This window comes from Plectropomus leopardus, chromosome 1 (assembly GCF_008729295.1).
Source record: "Plectropomus leopardus isolate mb chromosome 1, YSFRI_Pleo_2.0, whole genome shotgun sequence".
Lineage (NCBI taxonomy): Eukaryota > Metazoa > Chordata > Actinopteri > Perciformes > Serranidae > Plectropomus > Plectropomus leopardus.
The window spans coordinates 1,169,372-1,181,692 of NC_056463.1; the positions used below are offsets into that span (position 1 = coordinate 1,169,372).

Below are 12,321 nucleotides of genomic sequence, written 5' to 3' on the forward strand. Positions count from 1 at the left end.
AACCGATAACCACAGCAGTCTGCAAACACAGCAGGGAACATCGAAACCGTTCCCACAAGTCATTTTTAGACTCTACATGTGTTTTAATAGTAAGAAACAATAAAAGAACTCATAGATTTGACTAAATTCTTTATCATTTCAGTATAAAAGCTGCATTTTACAGTTAATTCAGTTTAAATCTGGTCTATTCATTTGAAACAGATGAGTTAACTCTTTGAAACCTGCATTGACATCACTTTTTTGTTGCATTCAGACACCTTTTACAAGTATTAAACCTTTGAAAAAATTGATTTGATTTCTTTTAAAAACATGGGAAAAAAGACAAAGAGCAACCCGACAACAACAGGCAAACTGCCAGAAATGAGTAGATTCAGGATTTTTTTTTTTTTTAAAGCTAGGGTAACATTTCCAGAGGACTATATTTCTAATCAGTGTGATTATTTATTCATTTTTAATAATAGTTATAATTTTTAAGATATTTTTCAGGTCATTTTTTTCAATTTTCCCTTTTTTGTTTTTTTCCTTTTTTAAATTTTCATGTAGTTTTTTTGAAAGTTTTCCCAGGTTTCAAAAGTTAATAAAAAACAACAAATAACTGCATGCGATTAAAGAAAAGAAGTACGTCTGTGTTAAAGTTGTGCTGTTTTGCACTTTTTGTTAAAAAGAAAAAAGAAAAGTGCCATTGTGTGTTTGAGGCGGCGCTGCCTTCAAAGAGCTGCGACAGAAAGAAGAAACAAAAACTGAAACTGAGACTTCATCGAAAAGAAAATCTGTACATTCAACTTTAAAAACCAAAAACAGACCTTTGAATTTTTAAAGGATAGTGCTTACTGAATGAAATAGTAAAAGTGCAGTTTGTTTGTTCTGATTCAAGCTCTCTGAAGACAAACTTGTCTGAATAAATCAAAGAAAAGTCTGAACAAATGAGCCAGAACAAGAACAAATTTTTGACTTTTTGGTGCATAATGTTTCTCGAGATGCTCACACTTTAAAAAACTGTAAACTTGCCTTTTGTTTATGATTTGAGGACTGCAAACTGCTAAAAACAAACAAGAGTTGGAACAAATGAGCCAGAGCGAGAATGGATGTTTGACTTTTTGATGCCTGATGTCTCTTCAGATGCTGACACTTTTAAATGTGTAAAATTGTGGTTTTGTTTGTTTTGATTCGAAGCTCTCCGAGACAAACTTGTCCGAACAAATCAAAGAAAAGTCTGAACAAATGAGCTGGAAAAAGAACAGATTTTTGGCTTTTTGATGCATTATGCTTCTTGAGATGCTGGCACTTTCTAAATTTGTAAAATTGCGGTTTTGTTTTTTTTACGATTCGAAGCTCTCCGAGACAAAATTGTCCAAACAAATCAAAGAAAAGTAAAAAACAAAGGAGTCGGCTGCGTCCTCGGGTCAGTACCATCGTGTTTTATGAACCAGCTGGTGAGTGAGAACTATGAGACAAACAGCAACATTTTGGTAAAATGCAGAAATAGTATTATCAATAACTTACAACACAGGCACCAAATAAATATTCATATCATTAGTAAAAAATATACAAAGTCCATCTTTGAGCTTACAGACAGTAGACTATCACATTGGAACAAAAATACACAGCGAGCTCATCTCTTCATGTGGATCTGACAAAAAGTGCTTTGCTGATTAAAGTCCTCTCTTCACTCGCCGTCATGTTTGGTAGCACTTCAGAAAGCAGAATATGATGAATATACTGTTTGTGACAAAAGAAAAGTCTCTGTACATGCATAGTGCAGACTGTATTTACAACATCAGCTGTTCTGTTTGCTGTGAATGATTTTTTGCTTTTTACAAGTGAAGATGGGAGTTTTCAGCGATATTAACACGTCGGTTTACACGACAGTAGCGTTTTAAAGAAAGAGAAGCTTGTGTGTGTGTGTGTGTGTGTGTGTGTGTGAGAGAGAGAGTCAAAGTCTCCTGAAAGTGTAGATTTGATGAACATGTCACTCGCGGTGACGCTCTGTCTTTACTTCCTCTGTAGATTTTGTTTTCTGTGCATCAACCAAAAAAACTCATCCAGAGCAGCGCAGCATCCGGACTCATCCTCCGCTACGATCGAGCCACGTACGTGTCGAGATCAGGGGTCCGTGTTTGGTTGAGTCAAAGGGCCGCAGGGTCAGATATCGCCTCGAAAGGTCCACTCAATCATCTGCCTGCTGGCGCCGGCCTTTCCTTGCACGATGCCGGCGTCTGCGGCGGTCCCCTCGGCCGCCGTGGTGGTGCGTATGATGGTGCGAGCTCTGACTGTCTCTCAGCCGCCTCACCATCTCATGGTCCTTGTTGCCTAGCACCCGAGGCAGGAAGAGCGAGGCTTTGTCCGTACTGCGGGTTTTGAAGCCTCGCCGCGGCCGGCCTTTGCCGTTAATGGAAACGTACCACTGCCGCTTGGCGCTGGCTCGCCGCTTGCTGCTGCTGCCGCCGCCTGGTGGCAGCGGCTGCTCGGTAGAGTGGTGGCGGGACGCGTACGTGTTGTACCCCAACTCGTGGATCCGCTCCACAAACTCACACTCTTTGTTGAACACTTCCTGGGGAGAGGAAGAAGGAAGCGGTGAGGCACATTTGTTTCGCAGCTTGCCGTATGGTTCTGATTTACAGCACGAACTCTCAGAGACGCCGAGAGTTTCCGGTCTGCTGTCAGACTCCGAATCAGCCAGAAAATAATGAAATACATGTCAGATGAACACAGCAGGTAAACATTACAGCACGTCCAAAACCGTTTCTGCTGGTCAGACGTGACCCTTTAACCCGGAGACCTGCTTCACCTGAGGGCCACTTCTGCAGAACCACAGGAGGCCAGGGGCCAGTCCCAGCGGCCACATACGTGTTTCCGCGATTAGTTTCCAGGGATTGAGGACATTTCTCCAATTTTAGGACGTTTTAGGATGTTAGGGCATTTCTCGGATTTTAGGGCATTTCCTGGATTTGAATACGTTTCTACGATTCCAGGACCTTTCTAGGATTTTAGGACGCTTCCACAATTTTAGGACGTTTCTTGGACTCTAGGACGTTACTCTGACTTTAGGATGTTTCCAGGATGTTAGGACATTTCAAGGACTTCAGGACTTTTAAAGGATCTTAGGCTGTTTCTAGAATTTTAGGACATCCCTGGGATTTCAGGACATTTCGAGATATTAAGGTCATTTCTAGGATTTTATGACATATCAAGGATTCCAGGATGTTTCTAAGATTTCAGGATGTTTATCTGATTTTAGGGGCTTTTCTCTAATTTAGGACACTTTAGGACTGGCATGGTTTTGATAAACAATCTCTATTTTGATGCTGTTTATGCACTCTGGCGCCAAATCAATTTATTTTTATTGTGAATTAGAAGAAGGTTGGGGGGCCACTCAGCACCCAATCGAGGGCCAAATTTGGCCCGTGGTCCGTAAGTTGACTTTTGCTGCTTTAACCTGCTCAGAGTCAAACATGCTGCATGTGTTAAAGAGCACACGTGATGATGAGATGACATCTTTACTCACCGAGGCGTACAGCCGGCCTTTATCGTTCATGGCCAAATATCTGCCCGAGAAAAGCCCTTTAATGGCCACAACTCCCACATCCACCGCCGTGATCTCCATGATGCCTGCAACCCAAAAACATAACAGTTAATCACACAGCATCTAAATGATGTTTGACTTTCATCATGATTCAAAATCCTTCAACAGATCTTTCTATTCTCCGGTAAATGTTGTAAAATGGAAATCAATTAAAAAACAAGAGGAGCAAATTTACACTAAACAAACAAACACACAAACCTTTGTCACATTCACAATAAAGGACTTAATTTCCGGTTTTGTTTGCCCCATTCAGTGTGTTTATTGGCTGTTTTAATCAGTGCTTGATTAGTCAATGGCCCATTGAGCTGCCGCAGAGAGGCTCTAATGGCCGCTGATTAGATAAATACATCCGTTAGGACAGCGCCTTTGTCCCGCCGGGATGTTAATACTTTGGCTGATACTTATGGACTAATAGAGATTAACCTGCATGTCGGCAGCTTCGCTGTGACACACACACACACACACACACACACACACACACACACACACACACACACACACACAGCGCGTGCACACACACGCACGCTTCGTTGAGTAAGTGACAGTGAAACTCTGATAGATTAATCATATCGAAAATTACTAAAATTGATCAAAATAAACAAATAACTAACTAACTAATATAATAGGCCTATAAAGACGGCCTATTTTAAATGTTTTCAAACGTACTTGATTGACTTGAATATGACGTGTTTCACTTCATTCACAAATCTGTATTTTGATAAAAACAATCTGACCCAACATTTAAAAGTCAAACTAAAAAAACTGGATTGTGCCAAACTGACGCACAAGTTATTATAATAATAGTTTAGTTAGTAGTTAATAGTTTTTCCAACAGTTTTCTGTGCGTAAAATGTGATGAAATACTTACTATATGGGTTGTTTTCCTCCAGCGATCCGTCTATTTTCCCATTCGGATGAATTTGTAAATGATATTTAGTCGCGCAGTAGAGTTTCCTGCGTCGCGGCGCTCCTCCGAGGTGCTCGTACACTCCTCCGCGGCCCCCGGCGTCCCTCCGCTGCCGGGGGTCGCAAGCCTGTCCCGGGGCGCAGCGAGCCCGGGGACAAACGGGATCCAACAGGCTCAGCAACACCAGCAGAGGAATCACCAGCATTGTGGCATGGCCGTGGAGCGCGAACTGTGGCGAGAAAAAGGAGAAGTCCTGCGCGGCTCTCGGGGTCCCATTAAAGTGTCGGGGCCCCAACGCTCGAGAGCTCCAGCCTCGCGCACATCCGTGAGACACAGCAGCGGAGGTGCAGGCAGGGTCCCGCTCCGCGCCTCTGACTGCTGCTGGAAATCCCTCCTGCGGATCAGACTGAGAGGCTGCGCGCAGACGGAGCGCACATATAAAAGAAGCTTGTGGCGACAATAGGCTGAACTCCGACCAATTGATACAAAGGAAAGGGGGAGGCAAAAGGTATCAGCCCTGTGTGAAGTGAGAGACGTGGATAAAATTACACAGTGGCTGAGTGCGGAACAGCTCTGCTCTGAACTCCTCTGCTGAAATATCCTGAAAGAGCAATTAGACATCCCAAATTATACAGGCGGGCTGAGCCTGCCGCGAGCTCTGCAACAGGTGAGGACTGTTGCTGGATGTTTGAGAAATCCTTAAGCGCCTTAACCTTTAAAACACCTTCGGCATGATTTTTTCTGTTGAATTCAGGCATTTAAGCCACACAAACTAAGGCCTTTACTCTCATTTCTCTCACACTTGAGAATTTAATTCACCCAAAATCTGGGACATTTTAAGAGGTTAAGAATTTTGACTTTCAGGTGGTCCACTCCCTAAAGCAGTGAAACTCAACTTACAGCCAGATGGCCCCCCAACCATTTTCTCACAATACAAATGTGCAATATGGTGCATAAAACAGTGTCAAAATAGAGCTTGTTTATCAAAAAAATTGTCTTTGGAGGATCCCCCACAACCCCCGAAAGAGGTCCTAGCTAAGACCCTCATGTCCTAAAATCCTAGAAACGTCCCTCAATCCTAGAAATGTAGTAAAATCCGAGAAATGTCCTAAAATCCAAGGAATGTCATAAATCTTGAACTCTCCTTAAATCCTAGAAATGTCTTATAATCCTAAAAACGTCCTAAAAACCTTTGAACATCCTAATATCCTAAATCTGAAAGCTGTCCAGAAATCCTAGAAATGTCTTAAAAACCTAGAAAGGTCCTTAAATTGTAGAAACATTAGAAAAACCAACAAATGTCCTAAAATCTGAGAAATGCCCTAAAATGCTGTCTTAAAAACCTAGAAACATCCTAAAATCCTAGAAATGTTCTGTAATCCTAGAAATGCCCTAAAATCCTAGAATCATTCTAAAATCTTAAAAATGTCCTAAAATCCTAGAAACACCCTATAATCCTAGATATGTATGGACATTCTAAAAATGTCCTAAAATCCTAGAAATGTCCTAAAATCTTAAATACGTCTTAAATTAACAAGTTCACAAAAGTTCGCACATCCAGATGACAAAAACTAGCTCCTAGATGAGCGATAATACAGGAGAAGAAAAAACAAAGACTTTGCTCCCGACAATATTTAATTCAATTACCACCGAGGTGACGTTTTGAGCTACTTGCTCGTCATCAGAAAACTGTGCAACGCCCTCCGCTGATGACTCATCCCTGATCGCACTGGTTCCACTCAAAACTGGTGGAAACGTGGGCTGGTTTTCTAGATAGCACCACGGTTCCACGAGTCCTGAACGGAAACGGCTCAAGAACTAATTCGGTGGAAAAAGGTGTAAGAGTTGATCCAGAGGTGGTGACGAACCGTCACTGCGAGTCGGTCAAACCTCGTTTCTAAAAAAAAGTTCCTTCTTTGTTCTCAAAAGTATTTAGATGCTGCTTCCTCCGCCTGACCTGTAAGCACTGCCCGCTAATGCTAAGGGTCATTTAAGTTAAATTAAGAAAAAAAGACAAATGAACGGTCTGTCACCGCTCTCCATGTGCTCCTTAATTCTTTATCCTCCACCCGAGCAATACATCGCCCCAGACTTTTCCCATCCTAATGCCCCGGCTCTGGCTAGGCAGCAGCCGGTGGGCGGAAGAGCAGCAGGCTAAATGACTACTGCCTAAATTGCTTCCATCTTGGTCGCATTATGGTTTGCATTCTGGTAATTAGCACCATCATCTACAAATCTCTCTGCCCTTTGGCGCTGCTCCACCGCTGCTACGAAGGCCTCTGCTGAGAATCCCCCAGAGAGTCGACGGTTAATTTGTCTTCCCCTCCCATACATCACCCGACGAGCGGCCTCTGTCATTTTATTTACCCCGATGATCAGAGAAAAGGCAGCTCTCTTTTAATTACAAAATGTGTGCACGTTAAGCCTCCGAGACCCCTCGCGAGTCAGACAACACACCGAAAACATGAGCCGGACCGTGTGTATCAGCGGTTGTTCTGGTGGCCATTTCTAAGTGAGACGCTCTTGATGTGGTTAAATGCTGGAAGAGGGTGGAACCTCAGATGTGGTATGCTGTTTCTCTCAGAAACTATTTTAATTACGCTCCCCTCCACGCCGCCCACAAAGCATCCCAGCAATAAGCAGAGCAAGCGCTCTCAATTTGTGATGCACACACGCTCGCACACACACTCTTCACATCAGGATAAATCTGTTGTTGTTTTTAATTTTGGAGGTTAAAATGAGCTGAAACCGAGCTTCAGGTTTTATACTCAGATGCATTTGGCTGCAGGGTTAGGGTTAACCCCATGTGCGACCTCCGTACGTAACACGGGACTCTCTACGTTTCCACACAAACCTTAGTGGAAAAGTCCAATCTGTGTATTTTCAGCAGTGGGTTTCATCTTCAGAGGTATTTTCTTGCTCTCACAGATGTCTTCTTAATGCGGGACATATTAAAATGTTTGAGACCAGCGTTTAATCCAACATCGCCACAGCAGCCATATATTATGTTTAATAATGTTTAAATAACACAGAAACTAATTCCAAAATAATTGTTTTTTATGCCTCAAAAGCTAATTTATAAAAATAATTGAAAGTTCCATTTCCACCTCCTGAAGCAGGACATAAGCACATAAAATATCCTGTAGCCAATTTAATATCTGTGAATAAAATTCCTAATAGTAATAGTAATAATAATAATAACAACAGCAACAACCATTAAAATAAAAATAAAAATAAAAATAATAATAATAATAGTAATCATGACTTTGTTTATACAGTACATAAAAATTGCTTTACAACTGAAAAAAGGTTATAATCTACAAAATATGTCCAAGGAACAAAATATTAGAACCTTCTTAAAGTCCTAGAAATGTCCGATAATTCTAAAATGTCCTAAAATCCAACAAATGTCTCAAAAACCTACAAACGCCCTGATATCCGAGAAACATCCTAAAATCCTAGAAATGTTCTGAAATCCTAGAATAGTCCTAAAATTGTAGAAATGTCCTAAAATCTGAGAAATATCCTAAAATCTAAGAAATGTCCTAAAATCTGAGAAATGGCATGAAATCCTATAAACCTCCAAAAATCCTAGAAATATCCTAAAATCTAAGAAATGTCCTAAAATCTGAGAAATGGCATGAAATCCTATAAACCTCCAAAAATCCTAGAAATCTCCTAGAAATTCCTAGAAGTGTCCTAAAATCTGAGAATCGTTGTGAAATCTGAGAAATGTCCAAAAATTCAAAAATGTCCTAAAATCCTAGAAATGTATTCAAATCGTAGAAATATCCTAAAATCCAAATTACGTCTTAAAACCCTAGAAATGTCCTACAATACTATAAACGTGTATGGGCTGCTGCTTTAAAGCTGAAACGATAGAGGTCCACACACCGAGGAGATCCTATTAAAGGATTTTATTCTGTGAAATAAGTAATGTATGAAATGTCACTTATTTCGCAGAATTAAATCCTTTAAGGGGAGCTCCCCGGTGTGCGGACCTCTATCGTTTCACATCTTGGTTTATCTTGGATCCAGCACCCACTACAAGATGCGCGTGTCTTATTTTGAATCTTCCTGCTGCTTTAAAGGGACATACACTTGCGTATCATCTGCATAACAATGAAAGTTGATATTGTGAATAGGGGACCCAGATAAGACCCCAGGGGGACCCCAGCCAGCTGCCAGAAGACAATGTTGACATTGTGCATTTCTACAAACAACAAATAAGTTACATTTGCAGGTTTCACACGCAACATTTCTAAGGCGACTTACTATGAGCCGACTTCGTCATCAGGAGGAGGGATGGTGAATGATATGATACCTTCATGAAAGACCTGCCAAGCTGCAGACCACTTTTGAAGACCTAAAAACAAACAAAAAGAGAAAATTATTAGAATTTAGTAATCTCCAAACAAGAAGCTGTTTTATTTCTAATGAGACAAAGAAAAGACGATTGTTCTCCAGGTGACTGTGATAAGCAAGGAGTTCACACACAAAAAAAACAAACAGTTAAAGCAAGCATAATTTATCGATCAACTCGTTACGAAAGTGTATGTCATTCAAGAGAGACAATAAAAAAATGAAGGTCAATATTGTCATTAGGGCTGAGCGATAAGGAATAAAGTCTTATCACAATACTTTTTTCATATCAGTTGATATCGATATATATATCACGATATACATCAAATCAGTATTTCTGTCAAGCTTAAAGGTTCCTTTGACTCCTAAGTGAGATATGAAGATATTATCAGGGTTAATTTTGGTTTAAATATTTATTTTCTGTCAGACATTGAACATGACAAATATACTGTAGAACAGGCGTCACACCAGCTGGAGGACCTATTCTACTAAAATTCAAAGAGGTCCAGTTACTAAAATTTCCTCCCCGCAAAGGTCCGAGCCTCATACATAAAATCAATATCACCATTAACTGAACATTTTTGCTCTTTTTTTGTGGTTTGTTTTTTGCCCTCACAGTTCACTGACACAGTTTCATGTGACCATGGTGTGTTGGAGTGTAATAAACATATGATTTATTATTATTTATTAAACTTTCCAGCATTATATAAAAATGAAAAGCTCCATCTTAAACAAACTTCAGGTAAATTTAAGCACATTGTGCTGATAATAGGCCAACCTCTCCTGACTGCAGGACTCTGACTTCAACTTCTGTCAAACTTCTGTGCTATTTATCATTTTCCTCAGGAATTAAAAACTGTTGAGTTGGCCTACTTCTCCTATAGCTGTCAACAGCCTGCCAACATTCACAGTTAGAGAAAGGCTGAAAATAAGCTCATGTGCTTGTGGCCCCGGGCCCCCAAAACATTACATCTGCCCCTGGTGATAATAATGAGAGCTCAGCGCGAGCGGCCGGATGAGACACGGAGCGATGCGTCCTGGTGTTTCTAAATAATTCATCCAAAGTCTGATTAAAGCTGAAACTAACACAAAGTTGTCTGTAGAAGTCTAGAGAAGTCACTTTCACCTCTGCAAATGTGTCTGTTTCAGAAAACAGGGGTGACAAAAAACAGGGGTGACAAAAAATGGGGACAGTAAGGAACAGTTATATAGCTACCAATCACAACTTTTTAAGATTGAAATGCAAAAGAAATGAACCGAACTGAACTGAATCAGACTGCTGGCTGAAAAGGTTTCATGCTGCCTTCATCTGCTTCTCAGAAATATTGTATTTACGGGTTACGAGCACATGATCGACCCTCCAGAGTCGCAATTACGAGTGGGAAATTGGGAAATTTCGATGATACGTGAGTAACTGCGAAATGGTCTCACGCCGAAGTCGTCATATGGTGACGGTCGGTCAGTGACCTTCCACGTCAATCTATAACGTTTTGAGTTCGGAGTGAGAACGGGTTGGGTAACCAGGTAAAATAAGGAGCAAGGATGCACTTGATGAGTTGGCGCGTGGGGAGGTGAATGACTAACATTAACAACTGATGTTGGTGCAGCAGTCTGGAATCCACTTCCTGCGTGTGTTTTCTACACCTTACCATGTGCCTCTTTTGCCTAAACCTAACGATCTGTGACTTTTGTGCCTGATCCCGACCACCGTGACAGTTGTTTACATGACGGTGACGGTCTGCATCATCCCATGACATGCATCCTGGAACGTCATAGGTCGACGTGGCAAGGATAACTAAAATGTTGTAGGTTGATGTGGAAGGTCGCAGCCGACTGACCGAGTTCGGAGTGACGTGTAACGTGTTGGTTGCTGAGTTGAGGTTTGCGTGACGTTTCAGGGCAGCAGAAAAATCAGAAAGCATCTAAACAGTGCCAACCATTGACGGTAAAAAAATGATAGATTTTCTTATGTTTTTTTCCTAGCAGTTCTCATTTACTTTAAGTAGTTGCACATTTTAGTATATGCATCTATCAGCTGTAGCAAGCAGGCAAACTCTTCACTATAAAGCCTGACAGGCGAGCTCATAAATGAATTAAACATCAGCTACAAACCAGATGTGCATTTTAAGTTTTGGTAAAACATCAGCCCCAGCAAAACAACGTTTTCCTTCTAGTGTTAATGTTTGATGCTTTTTTCTGACCAGAGCTTTTGAATGCACCTGAAGGCAGCATTAATGTACAGAGTGCTAACGTCACAAATGAGGCCGGGTCAGGGTTCGGGCATCAGAGGACATCTCAAATGCATCTTGAGAGATCACTTGTATTGAATTTCGCGTCCCTGCTCACTTCTGAATGTGGGGAAACTTCAGCCTGGGCCAAACAGAAGAAATGCACGTTTGTGCTCGGCCGCGGAGTGGCTGCAGCAGCTGTTTGATGCCTCGGCTCGGGTACAGACTTCTTGTCCGAGTTTTTTGGCAGAGGCAAATCAACTGTGTTTGGGGTGCTTTGTTCTGCTATCTACACAATACAAAGTTGACTAATTGGTCCTTCAGTGTGGCCGGGGAGCCATTCGAGTTCACATTACACTGCACACTTGCATTCCTGACCACCTCCCGATGCGGCCGCAGTTATCAGGTCCCAGCGAGTCCTCGTTTTGGACGCATTCACACCTGAGTTTTCGAGAAAAGCTCGGCCAATTCCTGATTATTTACCCAACTGAAATATTTTAAACCATTCCTTTTGCCATCATCCACTTGACAAATGAATCCAAACCGAGCCACATGGAGTGCTCCGAGACAAAACCCAAAAGCATACATTTTAACTTTCCTTTTTTTCTCTCCTCCAGCCATGAATGAAAGCAAGAATTTCAGGGCTCCTTTTTTAATTGACCTCCCAAAAATTCTCCCCGCCCTCCCCGCCACCACCCCAAAAAACCCCTCTTGGCACAAAAGGGTTTCTTTTCTGCAATAATACAAAGGTTATTAGCCAGGTCCTTTTCTTGGCCCCCCCTTTTAGCAGAGGAAAAAGGAGGTACCAGTAATCCAGAGCAAATCAAAATGACCTTTGAACCCTTTCTGCTGTACTTTTTCTCATGGGCAGATTTCTTTGGTGAGGCGGTGATCAGAGGGCTGAACCCAGCCGCTGCCTCTCGTCTCCTGACAAATCGCTGCTGAGCCTCTTTTGTCCCCCTGACTTTGATCTCACCTGCTTGTCAGGCGCTTCAGAAAGAAGTCTCGTACAGTTCCAGCACACAGCAAACAAATTGGCAACTATTTTATTCTGCCTCTCTCTCTCTTTTCTCTCTGCGCAGCCAAGTTCAGACTCCAATATCGGCATGTTGGTTTAGTTAATGGTGCTTCCAAAGCTTGTAAATACAACTAAAAGTCACAGTTTTGAATAATTCAGCCGGACAGTATCATTAAAAACCTCATTGTGACATCTGGTGAGAAAGACGCTCAGGAGCAGATAA

General features: G+C 41.7%; 1 protein-coding gene across 1 annotated transcript; it reads right to left on the minus strand.

Annotated features, from left to right (window-relative positions):
- Positions 1 to 2,167: 2,167 nt before the first annotated feature.
- Positions 2,168 to 4,695, minus strand: fgf3 (fibroblast growth factor 3). The gene is made up of 3 exons (XM_042483790.1): positions 4,452 to 4,695; positions 3,506 to 3,609; positions 2,168 to 2,551 (listed from the first exon to the last, which is right to left on the minus strand). The coding sequence occupies exons 1-3, from the start codon at positions 4,693 to 4,695 to the stop codon at positions 2,168 to 2,170; spliced, it is 732 nt and encodes a 243-aa protein (XP_042339724.1).
- Between the last annotated feature and the right edge of the window lie 7,626 nt (positions 4,696 to 12,321).